Below are 24,253 nucleotides of genomic sequence, written 5' to 3' on the forward strand. Positions count from 1 at the left end.
CAAATCGCATTGCTTTCCTGGTATTTCCTAAATTCACACCTTTATCACAAGAGTAGTTTTAAGGACCACATATACCCACGCTAAGAACTATTACTCCTTTTGTTTTCCTAAAAAAGAAAATATTCCATGATTTCATCCCATGAAAATGGATCTCACTAAAATAGAATCTGCATTTCATTAAGAAAGCAGAACTTTTTAACATCAGTGGAAAAAATCCTGGTAAGAACATAAGGATTCAAAGTCCCAGTCTGTCACTTAACTGGTTATGTAGCCATAGGATGGGCAGGTTATTTCTATGAGACCCCTTTGCCCACCTTCAGTGAAATAGGGTTAACATTCTTTAACTCAGAGGGCTGTGCTAAGAATTACAGGAAATTGTATTAAGAGTTGATGTATCTACTATTGTGGTTGTGATGTGTAATCAATACTGTCCTTTAAAATTATAGTGTCATTAAACGATTACTCAATGGTTATGTGCCTTTTGCATCCGATTTCATGTATACATTTCAGAGTTAAGATTACAAATTTTCCAGATCAGACTTTTCACTGAATTAAAATTGACATACATGATTATATTAGTTTCAGGTGTATAGCATACTGATTTGATATTTTTACATATTATGAAATGATCACCTGGAGAGGACTAGTTACCATCTGTTAGTTTACAAACTTTCTACAGTGTTATTGACTGTATTCCCTATGTTGTACATTACATGCCCACGAGTTATTTTATAATTGGAAGTTTGTACCTCTTGATCCCCTCTGCCTATTTCAACTGTCCCCTGACCCCCTCCCCTCTAGCAACCACCAGTTTGTTGTATCTATGAGTCTGTCTTTCTCTTTGGTTTTATTTAGTTGCTTTATAGATTCTACACATAAGTGAAATTATATGGTACTTGTCTTTCTCTGACTTACTCACTTAGCACAATGCCCTCAAGGTGTATCTGTGTTGTTGCAAATGCCACGATTTCATCCCCCCCCCTCCTTTTTTATGGCTGAACAACATTCTGTTATATAAATATACCATATCTTCTTTAACATCTATCTCTCAACAGACACTTAGGTTACTGCCCTATCTTGGCTATGGTAAGTAATGCTGCCATCAACACAGGCATGCATATATATATTTTTCCAATATTGTTTTTGCTTTCTTTGTATAAATACCCATAAGTGGAATTGCTGGATCATATGGTAGCTCTATTTTTTTTTTTAAGAAAACTTCATACTGTTTTCCAGTGGCTGCACCAGTTTGCATTCCCACCAACCGTGCACAAGGGCTCCCACATCCTCACCAAGACTTGTTATTTCTTGTGTTTTTGATAAAAGCCATTCTGACAGGTCTGAGGTGACAGCTCACTGAGATTTTGATAAGGCAGCATATAGAAGAATCTTGCTTTTCATATCCATTGAGCCACACTCTGTCTTTTGATTGTAGACTAGTTCATTTACACTTCAAGTAATTATTGATTAAGTATGGATTTACTGTCATCTTGTTAATTGCTTTCTGGCTATTTTTGTTACTCATCTCTGTTCTTTTCTTGGTTTGTTCCTTTGTGTTTATTTTCTTAACATTTAGATTCCTTTGTCTTTTACTTTTGTGTTCTTAACTCTAAGTTTTTTATTTGTGGTTACTGTAAGGTTCACATACAAGACATATTTAACAGTCTCCTTTAAGTTGGCAGTAAGTTAATTTTGAACATATTCCAAAGCTTTATATTTTTACTCCCCTCCTGTGCATTTTATATCTTTGATGACACATTTTACATCTTTTTGTGTTATTTATCCCTTAACTAATTATTGCAGTTTTAACTAATTTTACTACTTTTGTCTTTTACCCTTTATACTCACTTTGTAAGGTGTCAATCAGTATCTTGATGACTTGTCTTTTCCAGTTCAGTTTTCAACTTCATGTATTTTCCTACTAGCATTTGTGCCTTTCTCTTTTTAGCTTAGATGACCCTCTTTAACATTCCCTATGTGTATAGTCGGGTTCAGTGGTGATGAACTACTTTAGCTTCTGTCTCCGGGAAAACTCTTAATCTTGTCTTCAACTCTGAATGGGTCGGGAGTCTTCCCTTCAGCACTTTGCATCTATTGTGCAGTGCACGACCTTCTGACCTGTAACCTTCCTGCTGAGAAACCTGCGGGTAACCTTATAATGGTTCCCTTTCATACAAGTGTGTTGCTTTTCTCTGGCTTTTAATATCTTCTCTTTATTATTAATTCTTACCATTTTAATTATAATGTGTCTCAGTGTGTTTCTCTTTGGGTTCATCTTTTCTCTTTTTTCAAAAGATTTGTTTATTTGAGAGAGAGAGCAGAGGGAGGAACAGAAGGAGAGAATCTTCAAGCAGACTTCCCGCTGAGTGTGGAGCCTGATGTGGGGCTCGATCCCACATCCCATGAGATCACGACCTGAACCCAAACCAAGAGCTTGTCGCTCAACTGACTGAGCCACCCAGGCATCCCTGGGTTCCCCTTGTCTGGAACTCTCTGGGTTTTCTGGACTTGGATATTTGTTTCCTTCCTGGAATTAGGAAAAGTTTTCTGCCATCATTTCTTCGAGAATTTTTCTGGCCCTTCCTCCCCTCCTCCTTCTGGGACTCCTATCATGAAAATGTTATTCTGCTTCATACTGTCCTGGAGGTCCCTTAAGGCGTCCTGTCTTTTTGAAAATTCTTTTTTGCTTTCATTTTCCTGCTGTGATTGGGTGTTTTCCATTGCTCTCTTTCTGGTTCACTGACTCGTGCTTCTATTCCATCCGTTCTGCTGTTGAACCCCTACAGGGTTATTTCTCAGTGCCGTTTTAACTTCTGCTCAGTTATTTTCTTCTATTTTTCTATCTCTTTGTTGAAATTCCTGCTGTGCTCATCCGTTCTTCCACCAAGATCAGTGAACATCTTTATGGCCATTACTATAAATTCTTTATTAAGGGTGTTGTTTATCTCAGTTTCATTAAGGTCTTTCTCTGAGAATTTCTCTTATTGTTTGGTTTGGAATAAACTTTTCTCTCTGCTCATTTTGTTTCTCTTTATTTCTCTCTCTATATTGGGTGAAACGGCGACCCGTCTTGGTCTTGAAAGGATGGTCTTATGGAGGAATTGTTGCATGGGATCCAGAAGCACCACCTCCCTTGGCCACCAGAACCAGGCACTCTATGGGCTGCATGACTATGCTGACTCAGACAGAGCCACAGCTGCTGTGCAGGGAGATCGGGGCTTACATTGCTGACCCATCCCAGTTGTGCACAGGGTGGCTGGGGTCCAGGGCATTCAGGTCCTGGCTGTGCCTTGACTGCTGCATGGGGAAGATGGGTTCCTGGTACGTGCCTGGCCTTGCTGCAGCTCTGACAATGTCCAGGGTGAGTGGAACATGGGGTGCTTCCCCCAGTCTGGTTATATGACGGGGAGGGCAGACCACGCCCTCTGTGCATTAGCCAGAGAGAGGGCACCGAAAATGGCACCCATGTTCCATCACCAGGAAGTTAGGATGAGTGGCAAAAATGGCATGCACCAGCACCTCCAGCCCTGGATAAAATCCTCACACGTTCTCGCCTCCCTGGCAGTCATTTTAAAATTAGTAAACGGATCTTCCCCGCTTATGGTCTAGGTACTTTTCAGTCTGTTCCTCTTGTGCTAGATCTCAGTGTGAGTGGGTTTGCAGTGAGCCTTCTTCAAGTGGGGTATATGTTCCTTATAGTTCGATGTTTCTCCTGGTCTTCATCCCCATTTATTTTTAAAATCAGATATTTAGCAGGCTCATCTTTCTGGTGCTAGCACTCAAGGTCAGAGTGCCTGACATGGGGAACAAGCTCTTTACTCCTTGAGGGAGATTCCAAATTTTGGGGATCCCTCCCATTGTGAGATCACTGCATCTGTGGTAGGGTTCCAGGAAGGATGTGTCTCTGCTTCTCCTGTCCTTCTCAAAGTCTCTTCTGTCTTTTGTTGTGGAAATGCTAGTCATCTAGTTCTCAGGGGTTTTTGTTTGTTTACAGAGGAAAATTACATATGTAGCTATAAATCTGTTGTATATAAAGGAAGGGGTTGTCTTTAGGGTCTTCCTAAGCTTGAACCACCACCCCTGCTTCCTAGACTAGAATTTATTGTTGTGCATGTTACCCATAACAGTCATTCCTTCATAAGGACTATCCCAAAAAGGGATGCCTTGAGCCTGGCCGTGAGCTCAAGGAGGACATCTCTCCTTTCCTGCAGTCCCTTCTCTGAAGAGCTCAGAGGGACATAAAGACTAAAACTTCAAGGTCTTGCTCTCACAATTTTATGACCTACCTGTTGAATAGAATACATATAATTGAACCTTTAGTGAGAAAGAAGATTTCTGGAGCTGTGAAGGACACTCTGAGAAGGAGTAATCGTGGTGGGCAAAAGTGGTCAAGGAAAGTTTTGTGAAAAGCTGAATTTGCCAGATTGTGTTAGCTTTGGTAGGCGGCAAAAGAGGGAAACACAGAAGGAGACTTTCCTGAGAACAGACAATGGAGACTGAGCCAGAGGCAACACATGCATAAATTGAGACCATTTCAAAAGCGAGAGGTAGAGAAAGAAAAGGCAGAATCCCTGCCCCTATTGTGTTTGCCATCTGGCTAGGAAGCTTTCAACTTAATGAGCAGGTTAAAACCCAGCATGGTTCCACACAGAGAGCAGCCTAAGAAGTACTTTGTAATGATGATCAAAAATACTTACCATATTAATTACCAAAATAAAATGATTGCCCTAAAGATCCTGAATGTAAAATCAATATACACGATGAAAGATTTCTCTTTTGAAATAAATGTCACCAAAGGAGGATAAGCATCTTTCCTTTAAGCTAGTGTTACTGTGTTTTAAAAAATATGGTAGGAAGAGAGTTCCTTAAAAATGCTGTGAAATGCCCATAGAAATCCGTTGGAGGAACCACAGGAGTTCAACCTGACTTCACAGGAAGACTTACCTCACAAGATAGCTTCATTTCACATTTCACAGTAATAAAAAGTTTGTTACTGAGATGTAAGATTAAAGGTGAACATGAGGGGAGCAAATACTAACAGTGAAACCCACAGAGGGGTACAAAGTCCTTCACATGCGAAATCCTTCACTGTGTCACCCAGCATCACGCTCAGCAATGTACGAGCAAAAGACTCTTGTGAGAACTTCCAGCACTACAGTTAGGCTTCTCTATTTAGATAGAAGCATAATTCACTGTGGTATTTGCTGCATGTATCTTATCAGCATTTCTGATTATAGAAGAATCCAAAATTATGAAGTTACCTCAGGTTTCGGATAAAACATGGACTATGCAGCCATCATCGCGTCAGACATCGGAGCCCTGTGGCACTCTAGTCAGGCATTCTCCGATGGCATTAGGCCACTCCAGGCAAGCTCATGTGTGAAAAAACAGCAGTGGCCTCAACAGCATGTTTCTAAAGTCAGCTTTCTCGGAATTCTAACCAGATTCTCTAAATGAACACACACACACACACACGCACACTCATCTCCTTTTTCCTGCTGTTTTAACTTGCCAAAGAATAGAGGTATATGAACCAAGTCTTATTAATATTAATATATACTTTGCTATTTTGCTCCCTGAACACTGTCACTTTGTTATACTAAATTAAAGCCCTGACAGAAACACCCAATTAATTTCTCTAAGAAAATGCATTATTGTGTCATAGTTAATAAGCAGTTCAATCCCACCTTGATCATTCTTCTGACCGGTTCAGTCCGTGGCAAGTTATGGTTAGAACCCAAATGTCTAATATTAGTTCCCTTCGTGATTGCTCACACAGGAGTTAAAAATGGATACTCATTCTCCCTTAAGATGTACAGATAATCGATTCTCTTTTACTGGGAAGGAAATGCCGAGATGGCAAGGAGAAATCTGAGTCTTCGACTAAATGTTATCATAAAAGGAATCTCTGGGATTCAGTCATAACCACAGAGTCTGATGTTAAGCTCCAAGCTAGTTCCCATGCCCTGCTTATCAAACCCCCCAGAGTATCTGAACCCCAAATAGAAGTGCCCCATGATGAAAGGAAGCATCCTCTGGTCAAGGTAGCTGAATTGTGAAAACTTCCTTAGGCCACAGGCTGCCTGTAGGAACCTTCGCTAAGCTGAGAGGCATCAGGTGCAAGGATCCTACCTTAATGAGGACCTGAATGGAGCCTGTAGCTTTTGCAGATATGAAATACCAGAAGCTTAGGGTGCAGGCAGCGCTGGATTCTTGCCACACAGCACTCCTGAAGTGTGCTTCTTCGCCCCGAAGGCCCATCGGAGTGGCCTCCAGGTACAAGAAGTGCCCTAGGAAGGAGGACAGCGTTCAGATACGACAGAAACAACGAGGGGATTATTTTAGCTTTTCCATCTTAGTTAGGGGTTTTAACTATAGTTCATAGAATATGAGCTGCCAAAGGCATTTGCATTTGAAACAGAAAGAAAATCGAATAGCCTTGCTTCTAGCTCACGGACAGAACAATTTCCAACTGTCTGTGCTTTGAGCAAAGTACCTCACAGTATGCAGATTAACTGATGTGACAGGATATTTATGTCACCGAGTCAACAACATAGTTATAGATATCATTTAACAGACTCACTATACCTTCCAGTTCTTGTAAAACAATGCAAAGATATTATCTATGAAAAATAAAGGAATTACAATGTACTTCCAAAAATGCAGTCATCTACTGAGAGCAAAAATAAAATGCTGAGAATCTTAATATGTTACATGGAAGACCCTGAGTTTTATATTTATGTATCCAAATATTTGAAACATTTTTTACATGTACAGAGGGGTGTCTGCACGGAGCTCAGACCTTCCTTTCTCTGGTGTGGTCAGTTTGGCTTGAGGGTTTTGCTATATCATAGGCATGAGGAGTTGCTACTCTTAGACACCTTCTTTCCTATTCTGAAGCTTCCAGGAATTCAGGGTCCTTGCTTTATTCTGCTGACATCCTTTGTCCTTTGACCAAGGAGTCTGAGACTAGACCTCATCTACTCACTGCAAAAATGAGGCATTCTAACACATCTGACAGGTGTGACCTTATAGTTAATTTGCATGTTACCATCTACAGCTTCCAAACCTGCTTTCCCTTCACACGTATCATCTCATTTCTCTAATCCCTGCTTGGGACACAGGGAAAACTGGATCCTCTCCATTTGTGGATGAGAAATTTGACAATCTGAAAAGCTACAGGACATGTGAATGATCCAATGAGTGGCAGAATTCAGGGTTATTAATTATAAAGATGGGTCACTGAGGAAAGGTGCCTGATGGCAGCATACATTATCATCTATCTACAATGATCAGAAGAACACTAAACTTTGGTTACTCCCTGTTGTGTGTTGAATTGTGTCTCCCCGCCCAACCCCACAAAAATGGTGAAGTCCTAATTCCAGTCCCTGTGAAAGTGACCTTATTTGGATCTTTATGGACAATCAAATTAAAATGAAATTATCAGGGTAGGCCCCTGTCCGGTAATGAAAAGGGTAAATTTGGACACAGAGACAGACATGCATAGAGGTAAGACAATGTAAAGACATAAGAGAATGCCACCTATAAGCCAAGTAACGTGTGAGACCACCAGAAGCTCGGAGAGAGGCACGGAATAGGTGACTCTCCCTGACAGCCCTCAAAAGGAACCAGTTCTGCTGACAACTTGATTTTGCTCATCTACGTTCTAGCACTGTGAGAAAATGTCTGTGGTTTACATCTCTGGTACTTTGTGATGGCAGCGCCAGGAGACAAATACACTCCTCAAACGTTGGACTTGCCTGCCATGACCCCACGCTTGTCTCTCCGGAGCTCTCCAGTAGCTATCCAGGAGGACAACAAGATGACAACACTGTGACTATGATGAGGAAAACCTACCGTTTCTGTTTCCAAGTGTGTGGTCCTCGGGAGGTCGTAGGCTCTGATGAGAGCCAACTCCCAAAGCCCAATCAGAGTTTTCAGCTAGGGAGTTTTGCCAGCCACACCAGCCTTTCTCAAAAGTACAGGAGGTACCACATTCATTTTCATCCGTGTCATCTCCACAGTCATCTACAAAATTACAGATTTGCTCTGGTTTATAACATTTGCCATTTTGACATTCCCGATAGCCAGGGGGGCAGGAACCTAGAAAACAGAAAATAAACGAAGATGAGGAAACACTACTAACTCATCACAGAGCTTAAAAGCTAGTAAGAGTGATTTACTTTAACATATAAAGAAACATGGTGTTCTTAGGAGTATGAGTTATCTGACACCAATCTCTCTCTCCTGATCGTGTCCAGTGCTCTGGCCAACAGATCGCTTACTAGGATTATTCAAAATGAAAAACAAACAAACAAACAAACAAAAAACAAGTATCATCTTATTGATCTAGGAAAGTACCCCAAGTCTCCTCAAATACAGCATTTCCTGCAATCTAAGTTCAAGGATATAAATTAGATCTGAAAGCCAGTGAGGCCGTCCACTTTTTATCCTGAAACAAAATCTTTAGGATACTAAGAGCATATGTATTATGGTGTATTTGGAAGCACATTCCATTACCACCCATGCATTTCAATATTTATCAGAAACCAAATACATACATATGTGTGTGTGTGTGTGTGTGTGTGTGTGTGTGTGTGTGTGTGTGTATTTGGTACTTCCAAAGAAGCAGGGATATGAATATATAAGTAATATTCAACTTTATAACAGATTTTTCTCTAAAAAGCATATATATCTGTCAATTGCTTAGAATTTTAGAAATAATTTCCCTACAAAGAAATGTCAACAATAGTTTTATTTTTTGCTGATTTTTCTTTTCCTCCAGAAAGCTTAAAATAAAGAGCAATGTTTCCAAAGACCTGAGTTTGAACCCTGGTATTGATCCTCCTCAGCTATGAGACTTGCATCATCCTATCCTTGATGAATTTAGTTTCTCTATCTAAAAAAAGAAAAAAGAATAGTACAACCTACAGAAGTTAAGCTAATTAAGAGTGACTACTGTTGATATCCCCAGTGCCTAGAACAGAGCTTGGCCATTAGTAGGTGATCAGAAAATACTAGTCAAATACATGAATGAGTGAAATACAGTGTTCTGGGAATGGTAAACCAGTTCAGTGTGTATGCTTAAGATATTATAATTATCCTGCTCCAATATTACAATAGGGTGTAACACCAGGGTAACAATATTTTAGTAGAAGAAGTCATTCAAAGATCCAATTTAGGATTATCCACTCCTTAGTTGCTGTGACTCTACAGTATCAGAAATTTTCTCCCTTTCTGTCTTCCCCATCTGGTATGTACAGAAACTGATAATGCCTCCCTATTTTATTTCTGCGTGGTAGCTTCAATGGCCTGAGGTTGTCTGGGAGCTAAGGACAGGTGTGGATTGGATCTGGGGGTGATACAGGGATTCACTAGATTGTGTTCTGGTTGCTGAAAACTGCTGACAAAATCTCATAAAGAAGCTTTCATGTCCTGGATCAGTCCCATATTTTAGAAAATAGATGGCTAAGAGGGAAGAAGTGGGAGGACATGGATGGGATGCCATGTAGAAACCACTGGGAAGAAGACTAGTGTTCTGAAGGCTTCTAGCCATTTTGTGTGCTAAGCTGTTTCTGGACTGTTTGTTCAAAATTGCCTAATTAAATGGCCTTTACATTTGCAAAGCCTTTGAAAATAAGTTTCAACCATGCATTCTGCCTCTAACAAAACTTTCTTGTCCGGGTTAATTGCTAACATTTTCCTTTCTTCCAGCGTGGGATTAAACTATTTTTATTTCTGCCCAGTTCAGTTTTAGCAGATTGGGGGTAAGACAAAAGGCCTTTAATGTTTCATTCACAGAGCCTGATTCAGAATCATAACATTAAAGCAATTCTGAACTACACAGAAATGAAGAGCATGTCCATTATCCTTCATTTATAGATGAAAAATAAATGATTATAGATGTTAAGCAACTTGATTTTTCAAGAGTAGAGATGTAATTTGGACCCAGGTCTATTGTCTTCTGAACTTTTTTTTTTTTTTTTTTTAATCTATTGAAAAAAAGAAGAGCAGTGATCCAGGTCAACTAACACCAAACCAGACCACCAAGAAACAAAAATGGTAGTGTTGACTACCAGGTGCATTATTTCTCATGGGACTGTTGAGAACCTGCAAAATTACTAGATCATTTAATTTTACACAAGTTGGCACTTGTATTGATTCTGTCAATTCCAACTTGTTTGGGGAGTAAAAACAAAACTGGTTCTTAAGATACTGTTCTCCAAAGATAAACCATAAGAGACTCTTAATCCCACAAAACAAACTGAGGGTTGCCGGGAGTAGGAGGGTGGGGAGAGGGTGTTTGGGTTATGGACATTGGGGAAGGTATGTGCTATGGTGAGTGCTGTGAAGTGTGTAAATCTGGCGATTCACAGACCTGTACCCCTAGGGCTAATAACACATTATATGTTAATAAAAAATTTAAAAAAATTAAAAATTAAATTATATCTCTAAGGAGGTCACTTAGACGGTACCAATAAAAAGAGAAGTGCCTTTAAAAAAAAAAAAAAGATGCTTTTCTCCAAAGAGACTGCATCAAACCAAAATTTAATTCTTTTAAAACAAGAAAGTAATTTGAACATGTTTCTAAATGGAAACACATCACAGATCCCAATATATTATACAACAGATATAGCCAATATTTTAGAATAATCATAATTTTTAAAAATTTCTAAAACATATGTAGCTACATAATTCAAAAAAACATAACAACTTAAATATTACATTAGATTATTTTGAACAGAAAGCCCTTCACATTAATAAAAACAATTTCATTGCTATCATGTGTTCCTACCCATAAAACATTTTGCCAAATATCAAGGAAAATTATCAACAATGTTGATAGTGTTATTTACCTATCTCCAAATTATTTCCCATGTCTGTTGTTCTGTCCAAAGAAACCAGCTACTAAGGGGGAGGGTGTATATATTTAAGTGATTCTGATATTAAAGCTTTTATGACATTATTATCACTTTGATTTTTAGTAAAAAATATATTATTCAAATTAGACAGAGACCTTTTTCCTGGGCAGTTTATTTTTGCAAAAAGGAACAAATGATGAAAGTGAAAAACCTCCAATGCAAATAAATCTTGGAGACATCTGAAGCTTAACTTACTGGAATGAAAACTGATTCTTTGCCTCCAAACTCTTCCAGGGAAGAGCCTTCCTCAACTGTGTTTATGGCAACTCTATAACCCCAGCTACTCGGAGGAAAAACAAATCTTAGAAGGAGCTCAGTATGGTAGGGTCTAGCTCCACGTTTTGATGTCTGACTGGATTGCTGACAGTGCTTCCTTTGTGTTCCACATCCAGAAACCCAGCACAATAGCCCAGGTGCTTCCCTTACTGGCAGGCAGTTCAAACCATGCGTGTCCTTATCTGTGCATGGAAATTCTCACCCCAGTCCCACCATCCAACCACCAGAAAACTCCGAATCAATTTCCTTTCCTTGTTCTCTAAAACTGCTTTTGGACATGGCTTGGAACTACCCTGTTGTCCCAGAAGACCTCATTATGTGAGTAATGGACATTTTCAACCCTTTGAGTTTATAATCAATATTGTCAGTCTTAGCATCCAAAACAAATTTTGGCCGAAGGTGGGCCAATCCTCAGTTCCAAGGTGGGCACATTTGTGTGTGTATAAAACTTTTTATTTCATAACATATGTAATTTTTCACTGTTACTATTTTGGTCTAAGAAACATCATTTTATGTGATTTTATTATAATGCTTTCCTTTCTGATTTCTGTGCCTTACCCTTGACCCCTTATGGTCCATTAAACAAAATAAAACCATGTGGTATTTTAACATAATTGAATACCACTCCTCTATCTCAAATTCTATTTATATTTAAATATTATTCCCCATTACAAGGAGCCAGATCTCTGAGTAAATAGTCTGTTTGGAACTAAGAACAAAGAATTTCGAGATGAACCTAGATTTTTTTTTTTTGTACCAGAAAATAATAAAGTGCTCAAAAAATTATAGCATTATGATGAAACGCTTAAAGGGGCAGCTTTTAGAGAAATTTACTGGCCAAATCAGAGACAACTTGAGTATCAAAATAAGTAATATGAAGACTTTTGCTCCCAGCATATACCCAGCAGGAAACAGTAATAAAGCATGAAATTATCCTTTAGCAATAAACAACTAGAAACGTAGGCAAAGTATATACAAGTGTCTTTAGAAACTGAACATCAGGAAATTGTGATCCCTTAGAGAAATGAAAAAATGCATACCCTATGATCACCCCTAGATATCTGTATGGAGGCACTTTCTGGACTATAACTGCAATAGGATAAGCCCAGCATTAAATGGAGTCACACACTGTAGAGGAGATAGTATGGGACAGCTGGAATTTTCAAGGCTGGGTGGTGGGGGAAAGAGTGCTATACAGAGAAGGAGATCCAGACATATGCTTAAGTCTTTGTTTAAATTCTAGTTTTTATATTTGTAGGATAAAAATCCAAAAAGAGAGACTGAGAACAACTTCTAAGAGACTAATAACTAGGAGTTATATGCTGAAAAATTGCCAGAGTTCACAGAGGGCCACATATCTTTGAGTTTCTATCAGCCAGAATGTGGAGTCCTTGGTGAATACACAGGGTGTTCAGTAACAACTCTAGAAGGGTACAATTTAGTATGGGCCAAAGTAACTCTAGAAGGAAGTAGAATCTAGACCGCGGATTGGATCGGCAATCTATCATTTTAGGACCAAATCTGGCCTACCACCTGTTTAAGTAAATAATGTTTTACTGGGACGTAGCCATGCCCACTTGTTTACACATTATCTATGGTTACTTTCACACTAAAATGGCAGTTAAGTAGTTGCAATCAAGACCATATGGCCTGCAAAGCTGAACATACTCACTCACTGAACATATTCTTTTAATCTCAACTTGTTTTTACACTAGATTACTTTAAAAACTAAAGTTTCCTGAGTTCAAGAAAAAAAAAATACAGAGGAAAATTTGCAAAGAGGCAAGTGATAAGGAAATACAAACTTCCAGTCATAAATAAAATAAGTCACAGGGATGGAAAGTGCCGCATAGGGAATATAATCAGCTATACTGTAATAACTTTATAAGGTGACTACAGCTATTGTGGCGAGCATTTTGCAACATACGTCATGGTTAAATCACTGATGTCACCCCAAAATAATGTAATATTATATGTTTAACTATACTTCAAGAAATTAATATCAAAAATTAATTTTTATATTAATCAAAAATTAAAATATTTTATATAATCAAAAATTAATATTAAAAAGTTGCAGACTTCTATCTTAAATCTATCTTTTAAAAAACTTAAACATAAACCTCAAAAGGACCAGACAGAACTGTTAGCAACTTCAGCGCCTCTAGAACAAAGTTCAATGCTTTTTAAAGGAATATATCAAGCTTTAACACTTAGCAACAGGAATTCACAATTCCAGCATCAAATTAAAAATTACTAGTATGTGGGCACCTGGGTAGCTCAGTCAGTTAAGCCTCTGCCTTCGGCTCACGTCATGATCCTGGGGTTCTGGGATCGAGCCCCATGTCAGACTCATGGGAGTCTGCTTCTCTCTCTCCCTCTACCTCTCCCCCAGCTTGTGCTCTCTCTCCCTTTCTCTCTCAAATAAATAAATAAAATCTTTAAAAAAAAGAAAAAAAAACAACATTAGGGCTTTGGGTAGATTATTTTGGGTAGGGTCAAAGAAAGTGGAATTTTGATCCAGATTGGGTGCTTTCAGGAAGGAGAATTACATGATTGTCTATCTTAATGATTCTTACCTAACAAAGGGATGACTAGAATAGGCTAAAGTCATAATGGGTTGGAAACACTCCTATGAGTCAAGATATGGAGATGTCTGGTCCTTTATTTTTTGGCCAAGCTAATGGTCGTGTTTGGCCTGTGTTCAGTCATGATTACAAAGTGATCTTTTTTTTTATCTTGATCCATGGTTCCAGAGTGGCTTTGTCAGATGTTGACACTCTGTGAAATTGTTTATGTCCAACAAGAGAACCACCAGCTCAGAGCAACACCAAAGCCAGGTCCCAGATGCTATGGGCTACTTTTCTTTTTCTCACTTTGTAGTTCTATTTATGTGGCAAGAGAGTTCCGAGGAGCAGCCAACCCTTTTAAGGGATGCAAGGATAGAAAACAAAACCCTTATGGTTCTTCTTGGGTTTTTGTAGTAAGTTAAAAAAAAAAAAAATGGTAGACCAGTTGCTTTGGGAGACCCTGAAACATTCTGAATGTGCTTCATATTTGTTATTTTTTAAGCCTCTTGATCTCTCCCCTTAGTAATCTAAAGCCAAGACTTGAAAATGTGAAGGTGTTGTGGCATCTACTTTACTGTTAGCACAAAAGGAGGTAACACGTGGAAAGAAATTCCATAAAATAGATGACAGTAGCCTGAAGGAATGGACAAAGAAAACAGGTAGATGAATTGTGGTTTGTGTTAAAAAAGCAAGGAAAACATGGAAAGGAGTCTAGGAGGAATAGAAGTGCCTAAGCTTTGAGAAGAAGGCCCATCATGGTTCCAAAGTAGCTAACTACTGCAGTCTGTCAGAGACTCTTGTTCAAAAACCAGCAGCTTCTCTGTTTTTAGGCTTCTTGGGCCGTGGGCTCAGCCCTCGACTGAGAGCAAAGTGCAAATTGGCTCAAATACTGTTCTGGCAGCTTCCATCTTCTTCATTCCAATCAAATGTTCAAAATGTGTGAAGAACACTTCTAGAGCCTTGCTCAGCATGACAAAAATTTACACTAAATTGCCACACATGTTCATTCAAAAAGATATTTCCAGAAAGAATAGTTTATTCCTCAGTTTTTTAATTACCCAGTTTAAATACTTAACCATTAAGAAATGCTATGCTAGGGGCGCCTGGGTGGCTAAGTGGGTTAAGCCTCTGCCTTCGGCTCAGGTCATGATCTCAGGGTCCTGGGATCGAGCCCGCATAGGGCTCTCTGCTTGGCGAGGAGCCTGCTTCCCCCTCTCTCTCTGCCTGCCTCTCTGCCTACTTGTGATCTCTCTCTCTGTCATATAGATAAATAAAATCTTAAAAAAAAAAAAAAAAGAAATGCTATGCTAACATTACATGCTAATATTCAAACGGTTCTAATCCTTTGCTGGAAAAGCACTCAAACAAGAAATCCAAAGCTACTTTTTAAAAATAAATATTCCTTCATGATTCTTTCATGAAAGAAACTGCTGACATCTTGGTGGCAAACAAATTGTACACCTTGAGTTTCTAGTGTATCACATTTAAGAAGGTAATGAGCTTGATCATTTAAAATCATCATTTTCTGAAGTTTCAAATTCATCTATCAGGAATAACATGAAGACAGTCCAAGGAATTATTTCTGCTGTCAGGAAATGTAAAATACAGTAATATTTTATTGTTTTCCAGTGTACTTGACAGAGGCTATGAATATTTAGGGAGAATTGGTTCTAAGATATCACAAATGAAGCCACTACCATGAGACAGAGAGCTAGAGCTAAAAGTATGACCTAGGGATAAATCTCCAGATCAAAATCACTTCAGGAAAATTTTATTTTATACTTTTACGCAGTCAAATTTGTCATTCTTTCCTTTAATGGTTTTTGACAATGCAATATTAAAATTCTTCCATTTTTTTTTAAGATTTTATTTATTTATTTGACAGAGAGATCACAAACAGGCAGAGTAGCAGGCAGAGAGAGAGGGGGGGAAGCAGGCTCCCTGCTGAGCAGAGAGCCCAATGTGGGGCTCGATCCCAGGACCCTAAGACCATGATCTGAGTCGAAGGCAGAAGCTCAACCCACTGAGCCACCCAGGTGCCCTGCCATATTTTTTTCTAGTACTCTATGATTTCTGTATAATTTCATTTTAAAAAATATTTAAATATTTTAAACCTTTGAAATTTACTTTGGCATACAGAATAAAAGAATATTCTTAAAGTAAGAAAGAGGAACACACACATGCACAACATACACACATGCTGGTGTGTGTGTGTTTTAAGATTTATTCATTCATTCTGGAAGGAGAGAGAGGATGAGCAGGAGGGGCAGAGGGAGATGGAGAGAGAAATTTATTCATATACTGCACTGAGCACGGAGCCCAATGTGGGGCTCGATCCCACGACCCTGAGACCACAACCCAAGCTGAAACCAAGAATTGGACACTTAACAGCCTGTGCCATCCAGATGCCCCTGTGCTGGTGTGTTTAGTGAATGTCTTTGGAAAGAGACATAAGAAATTAGCAGTACCTCTGGAAATAGAAAACAAAGAAGTCAGAAGAAAATATTTTTCTTTAATCCAGCTCATTTTTTATAATACTGTGTATTTTTAAATAAATGTTTGCTTTATTTAAAAATAACATGCCAGGGGCACCTGGGTGGCTCAGTGAGTTAAGCCTCTGCCTTCAGCTCAGGTCATGATCTCAGGGTCCTGGGATCGAGCCCTACATCGGGCTCTCTGCTCAGCAGGGAGCCTGCTTCCCTGCCCTCTCTCTGCCTGCTGCTCTGCCTACTTGTGATCTCTGTCTGTCAAATAAATAAATAAAATCTTAAAAAAAAAAAAAAAAACCATGCCAGGACATCTACCTAGGATAAAGAAAGGATTCAAGTAGTAGTTCTAGTTGGGGAATCCAAAATAGCTAACACTCCTCTAATGAGTATTAACCTGGACTGAGGGACAAGAATGTTGACAGTTTTCTGGACATCATGGTTTATGGCAAATGGAAGACTGAACTCTCTTCATTTCAGGTGGCTGTGGACAAAATGCTGAAGTTAAGGAAGAACCAAGTTCCAGTTTGGACAAGTAGATATACAGAATGAAATGCTCTATGAAATAGAGAAAGATCTATACTACATTTATATAGTAGAGTATGAACTACAAAAGGCAGAATAAATAGGGAAGGAAGGTAGTGGAAAAAGAATTCAAAAGAAATCCTGTAGTCATCATTGATCCCTGCTCCTCCTTCATTTCCTATATTCAACCAACCACTAACACTGTTCATTTTATTTTCTCAATTTTTCTTGAACCACCCACTTCTCCAGGGACATTCGGGTCTCTCCCTAATGAAACAGCGTCCTAACTGATGCTCTGCATCCATGTGAGTCCCCCTGAAATTCGTATCGTACACTGTGAACACAGCAATGTTTCTGAAATGCAAACTGGATCACTATGTTGCTTGAATGTCCTTAAATAGGGCTTCCTATCAGAGTTAAGGTAAAGACCAACAATGTTAATGGACTAATGGACATAGGTTCCACTCAAGGTCTGTGTGCTGTTAACCTTTCCAGCCTCATCTCATGGTCCCTCAACCCTCCACCATAAAAATCTACTAGTCTTCTTGCAACCCCTCCAACCACAGATCTTTTACATATGCTGGGCCACCAGCCTCTAGAAATCTCTCTTTGAAAACCTTGCACATTTCAGCTCAATATCCACTTTCTGCAAAACAGTCTTGATTGGTCAAGACCATCCACCATGGTCTTTCACCATTCCAGGCAGCTCTTCTTCATAAAACTTTAATAATATTCATTGTACTTGTCTACATGGTTCGGTGCATAATGACTCTTTCTCCCCTGCTAGTCCGCACCGCCCATGGGGGAGAGAAACTCCCATGTACTCAGAAAATGCTTCCTGTGCATTTTGCTGGGTGAACAAAGAAACGAATGAATGAACAAGTGAAGGAATGAACTGAAAAGAACAAGGCGGAGGGGCACATATCCATGAGCAAGTGAGAGCCTTCCAGGAAATGGTTTATTGGAAGATGAGCTGGCGTTTTGGTTTCTGGATAAAAATGACAGGGAGAGAGCTGTGCTTGGATTGCTGAACTTTGAGATGCCAAGACTGAACATATTAGAGAAGGAGAGTCAATCACCTCTGACCTATTTACTGTGATGAAAATGACAAACATTTCTGAGTTTCCTTCTTCTGTTTTAGATAGTAACGGCGGTTACTGAATTTGTTCAAAATATACATTTCTAACACTTTCCACAAAGATTTCCTTATTATATGTATAGACAGAATTCTACAGTCACAATCCCAGCTTAATACTACCTGTGTATAATTTGATCTATAACAGAGCAATTTCCATTTGTAAACCTTGCCAACCTGGTGAAAACAAATTCTATGTAATGAAACTAAGGCAATTATCTCATTCAAAGAGGAAAATAAAAGAAAACAAATCATCTAAGCTAAATTCTATTAATAGGAAGCAAAACAAACCCCAAGTGTTTGTATGCCTGAACACCACTCCAGTTACGCTTCAAATTAACTGGGATAAATAGGTTTGAATTTGTTTCAATATATATACTTTTTAATTTGTATACATCATTCATAATGAATAGAGTATAAAAGTCTTTTGTAACAGCATTCGTATATGGGCTCTCTTTCCTTAAAACATGCATGTATCAACAAACTAGGGTAAAATTGTTCTCCAGTATTTGTGTGTGTGTGTGTGTGTGTGCATATGTAGGCATGTGAGCATGTCTGTATACACACACATCACGTGTGTGTTGCATAATTCACATGTTACATATAATTGTGTATATTTTGTGCATGCACGTTGTGACAGCATTACAACTATGAATTTCCGTATGTATGAAAGGTGTAGTTAAAAATGACTGCAGAGCAATGTACAAGTGGATGATAAAATTAGTCATGATGGTGACGACTAGTTAGTCATCACCTCCCACATGCTGTGCTTTGTGCTAGGTACTTGATGAATATTATCTCTAATTCTCATATGAGAAATGTTAGTTACTTCTATTTTCTTTTTTTTTTTTTTTTTTAAGTTTCTATTTAAATTCCAGTTAGTTAACATATAGTGTAGTATTAGTTTCAGGAGCAGAATTTAGTGATTGTAACACAGGGCTTACCATGACAGGTGCTCTCCTTAATGCCCACCTCCCATTTAGTGCATCCCCGACACCATGCCTCTGGTAACCAGCAGTTTGTTCTCTCTAGTGAAGAGTCTGTTTCTTGGTTTGTGTGTGTCTCTTTTTTTTTCTCCCTTGCTTATCTGTTTCTTAAATTCCACATATGAGTCAAATCATATGGTATTTGTCTTTCTCTGACTTATTTAACTTAGCAAAATACTCTCTAGCTTCATCCATGTCATTGCAAATGTAAGATTTCATTCTTTTTAACAGCTGAATAATATTCCATTATACATATATGCCACTTCTTCTTTATCTGTTCTTCAGCTGACGGACCTTTGGGCTATTTCCACAATTTTAGTTATCTCTATTTTCAAACGTGGCAATAAAGGATAAGAAAGCTAAAGTGCAATTCCCAAAGTTATTACATCTAATATGTATCGGACTTAAAATTCCCTAACTTTATTAAAATTTATCAAGCATGTGCAAAGTAAAATAATAACATATTAATAATAGTTTATAATTTAATTATCAAGTGTTTACTCCTGCTTGGCCCTGTGGTAGGTGTTTGCAGTGCATTATGTCATATAATTCTCAAAATCATGTTGTGAGAGTGGTACACTGAACATCCACCATGGCACTGTGCTAGGACTGGACAATTTGTCTCAGCTTATCAACCATATAAACTGATTAACCTACTCCAAACCAATAGGTTCCAGGGAAGGCCTAATAGCCCTAGTCTCATATATCTGTTTGAGCTGTGAATTCACACACCATGCCCCCGTTTTTGTTGCTGCGCCCACCCATGACTCTTAAAATAATAAAGGATGAATACGATTCTTCCACTCCTTCATATGGTAAGGAGAAGGGACAGAGCATCTGAAGCCCCTTGTTTAACACTGAATGGGTAACATCGATCTTGGACATGGGAACCCTGAGAGCACTGCATTCAGGTTTTATGGGGAATCTTCCAACAAAGTGTGAGGACAAACGGATCAAGGAGTCAACATGGTCAAATGACCCAAAGATTTCATTTGGCCAACTCCAGCCTCGTGTATCAAGGGCAAACCATTTTGTCTCTTAGTTTAAGCATAATAAGTGGATCTACATGTCAAATAATGGGTAAACACAATTTCAGAGATTAGCATAGATACATTTTAGTATTTTAATATTTTATTTCTTTTCAGTAAGAACCGAAGTAGCCAAATGTGTAAATTAATTATATCGGCCCTGTATAAGAGGGACTAGTACAATGAATCTAGATAAAATCATCCTTCAGTTAAAATAACTGGGCCATGAGGGGTGCCTGGGTGGCTCAGTGGGTTAAGCCTCTGCCTTGGGCTCGGGTCATGGTCTCAGGGTCCTGGGATCGAGCCCCGCATCGGGCTCCCTGCTCGGTGGGGAGCCTGCTGCCCTCTCTCTCTCTGCCTGCTGTTCTGCCTACTTGTGATCTCTCTCTGTCAAATAAATAAATAAAATGTTTTAAAATAACTGGGCCATGAGATCACTCTGAAAATATTACAAAATGAAGGCATAAAGAATTATAAAAATCAGTATCTGTAAGTTAAAGTCACATTATCTGCTTAGGAGAAACATAGCATTCCCTGAAACTATGCTGTAAAAAAAATTTCTCCCATGGATCTTCAATATTGTAAAGTGCTTGTCATAAATAAATAAATAAATAAATAAATAAATTTTAAGTTAAGGGAATTAAACTTTTGATAAGACCAAAAGTATCACAAGAGTTTACACATCATTACTTCACTTATTCCTTTATACAACAGAGAAGTAACAACGTTCTCCTTTGTGCCAGGCACACTGCTCTGGCACAGGGAGAACAGTGTAGAAGACCATAGTATTTGTCCCCATGGTGTTTCTCCTCCCATGAGGAGAAAGATAATGCTGGAATACACATACAAGGGAGTGAGAGTAAAGTGTGTGTGGGTGGCCGAGGCAGTGGTCTTTTGCAGACATCTCCAAGGATATAACACAGGAGTAAAGAACCTAAATAAAATGTAGAACATAAAGCCATGCAAGTTAGGTCAAGGGAATCTCGAGTTACATTTGAGTTATGGTGGAGGGTCATCGCAAAGCCCATATGGCTAGATCCTAGTGAGCATGGTTCTAAATTACAGGAGAAGAGATACAGGGGAACAGCAGGCAGGCTCCATGGCCATTGTGAAGGCTTCAGCTTTACTCTGAGATGGGGAGCTACTGGCAGTTTTTGCCCAGAATCATGGGATAATTAGTAACATTAAAAATTTCTAAAAAAATAATCTTTGGCTAGTATATGGAACATGGACAATAGCGAAGCATGAATGCGTATAAGGAAACCAATTATGAGTCTATTACAGTAACCCCGTGAGGCGATGCAGTAGGTTCACACTAGCAGTATTAAGAGTATTAAATAGGCAGTGCCTGGAACACAGTGAGCACTTAACAAATGTAAGCTACCATTATTACCATTAGAGTACAGGCTGGATAGTAAAAAGGGGATGAATTTTGAAAATGTTTTTAAGACAAAGCCCACAGAAATTTCTAGAAGACTAAAGATAGATAATCAGAGTGGGAGAGTTCAAGAATTGCTTTGAAGTTTTGGCATAAAACACTGGGTGAATGACATAAACTTTTACTCAAGTGGAAGTTGGGGAGGGGTAGCAGGGAGAAATCTGAGGCAGAATAAAGTTCTATTCTATTATTATTTGCAAGAAAGAGAAATTAGAATCATGTTGGAAATTATTTTTATAGAATATTAACATGTATTATTTTATATTACTCTCATCTCATTCCCTAGGGAGATGTAGAGACCAGGATCCTTTTGTATAGATGAGAAAATTGAATTTGCAGGAAATGTAAATGGCTTCAAAGTCTATAAATCAGCCAAGATATATTATCACAGCTAATCACGCCTTCGCACATATTGACTATACTGCCATATTCAGCCGTTATCTCTGGAGAAGGATAATGCTGAATTTTCCCTGAAGTTTGTTGATGAGTAACCATAACTAGCTATCTAGCTATCTATCTAACCAATGTATTTCTATGCTAGGGACTAGTCATAAATTACAAAAAATAGGTTGAGAAATGAACTGAAGGGTAGAGACAATGAAGCAATTAAGGTAATCAAAAGTACCTTCCTTCTGAGGTTTTTAAAAATATAACAATTTGGAAATAACAAATAACCAGTGTAAAGAAAAACTGTTTTTTCTTTGTTGTTGTTGTTGTTTAGATTTTCTGTTGCATAATCAAGAGCCCAAATAATTTTAGTGGAGATGTACAAAACCCAGATAGTCTTAGGACCACAAATTTCACCTTTGGTAAGAGAGGGCTTAATTGTAGGAAGCAAAATAGTTAACTAACCACAGCACGAAAAATCACCATATTGAGGACAAGTCACAGAACCGCAGTGATTCAAAGTCTGGGTTTTTGGGGTTTTTTTTTTTAAGATTTTATTTATTTGTTTGACAGAGATCATAAGTTGGCAGAGAAGCAGGCAGAGAGAGAGGAGGAAGCTGGCTCCCCACTGAGCAGAGAGCCCGATGCGGGGCTCAATCCCAGGACCCTGGAATCATGACCTGAGGCGAAGACAGAGGCTTTAACCCACTGAGCCACCCAGGTGCTCCTCAAAGTCTGGTTTTAATCAGTTCTTTTAACCTTTCTGTATAAAAATGTTTCCATTACTATAACTTACTATAACTGACCTCACTTACAAGACTGTTTTGAAATATAAATAAATAATTATAAGATATTTGGGGGGGGAAAACCACATCACAATTTAAATAACTATATCAAAACAAATTTAGGTGAACATACGCTTTGGTTAAAAAAAACAAAAACATTCATTAGTAGTCATCACTTTCATTACCATAGCTAAAATTAACTGAATGTCAATCAATACCAGACACCATATAGATATAATAATTTATGTTTATAAATATACTTATATATAATTTCTAATTCTCACAACATTGAAGAATAAATATTATCTTGATTTTACACTAAAATTAATTAACTTGAGCACATTCATGATGTTGGCATATGGCAGAGCTAGGATTTAGACCCAAATGGAACGAACACTGAAATTGTGCTCTTTTTCATTATAATCCATTGCCTAAAATCCTAGGCCAAAGAGAAAAACTAAGAAATAACAAGAAGCAAATGGTTACATCTCCCTCCTAAAGGTATTTAAAAATAACACCCATGTATGCAATTACAGTAAAGATTTACTAATCAGACAGTTCAATGTATGGTGAGAAAACTGAATGACATTGTGAATGCAATGCAAGATCTCTGACACAAAGGGATATGAGGTGACCAGGGTCACAGCAGCTGGATACTAAAGAACTGCATACTAAACTGCCTTATAAAGAAGAATAGAATTCATGGAAGAAATACAGAGAATAGAAAATGCCTTTCCAGCAATTGAAAACTGGCATGATTCATAAAAACAGGCATGAATCACAGCATGCTTGTGACTAAGAATCAACTCGATCTTACTTGACAGGCAAATGAATATTTTTATATCACTTGATAATTTACAAACACTTTCATATGTGTGTGCATGTGCAGAAATATGCACACACAGACCTGCCTGTACACACATGTGTATGATCATATTTGTTCTCCATCAAACTATAAGAGCAATCAAGGACAGAATAAACCAGTCACTACTGGATCCAGAACTCAATCCACATCCTCTCACTCCAAAATTCATGTACAGAATTAGTGGAGATGTCATGATGAGGGATTTTCAGCTGTCTGCTTCATGATCAAAGCATTTCCTCATCCCCACCTTCACTGGGATTTACTCTCAACTCCTTAGTACATTACTCAGAGCCATTCACAAGTCTTTTTTTTTTTTTTTAAGATTTTAATTTATTTATTTGACAGAGAGAGATCACAAGTAGGCAGAGAGGCAGGCAGAGAGAGAGGAAGGGAAGCAGGCTCCCCGCTGAGCAGAGAGCCCGATGCGGGGCTTGATCCCAGGACCCCAGGATCATGACCTGAGCCGAAGGCAGAGGCTTAACCCACTGAGCCACCCAGGCGCCCCCCATTCACAAGTCTTATCCAGTCTGTCTTTCATCCACACCAGGTATCTGTCCATTCCTCCAAACACACATGGACTTCTATGTGCCTGAGTCCTTGCCCATGTTCTTCCTACTTTGGGGTATACCCCATTAGATCCAAGTAACTGAACTTCACCAGATACCTTATACTTTAGGGGAGGGAAAAAAGATAAAGAAACTGAGAGTGGTAGTCTGAATAATGACCCTGCTCAAATCTCTGCACATGGTGCGGCCGGGGGTGGAGATGTGACTTTGGCACTGTGATCAAAGATAAGGACCTTGAAATGGGAATGTTATCTGGAATTCTCCTAGTAAACCTAATCTAATCTCTT

At 38.6% G+C, this 24,253-nt stretch overlaps 1 protein-coding gene across 1 annotated transcript in view; it reads right to left on the minus strand.

The window, feature by feature from the left end:
• The window catches only part of MALRD1 (MAM and LDL receptor class A domain containing 1), a 736,704-nt gene that overhangs the window by 316,721 nt on the left and 395,730 nt on the right, over nucleotides 1–24,253 (minus strand). The window contains exons 28-29 of the mRNA XM_032880867.1: nucleotides 7,858–8,103; nucleotides 6,133–6,290 (exon numbers count right to left, since the gene is read on the minus strand). Of these exons, the coding sequence (XP_032736758.1) occupies nucleotides 6,133–6,290; nucleotides 7,858–8,103 (404 nt within the window). The remainder of the gene's footprint in view (nucleotides 1–6,132; nucleotides 6,291–7,857; nucleotides 8,104–24,253) is intronic.

This window comes from Lontra canadensis, unplaced genomic scaffold (genome assembly GCF_010015895.1).
Source record: "Lontra canadensis isolate GAN:19392208 unplaced genomic scaffold, GSC_riverotter_1.0 scaffold72, whole genome shotgun sequence".
NCBI classification, from domain to species: domain Eukaryota; kingdom Metazoa; phylum Chordata; class Mammalia; order Carnivora; family Mustelidae; genus Lontra; species Lontra canadensis.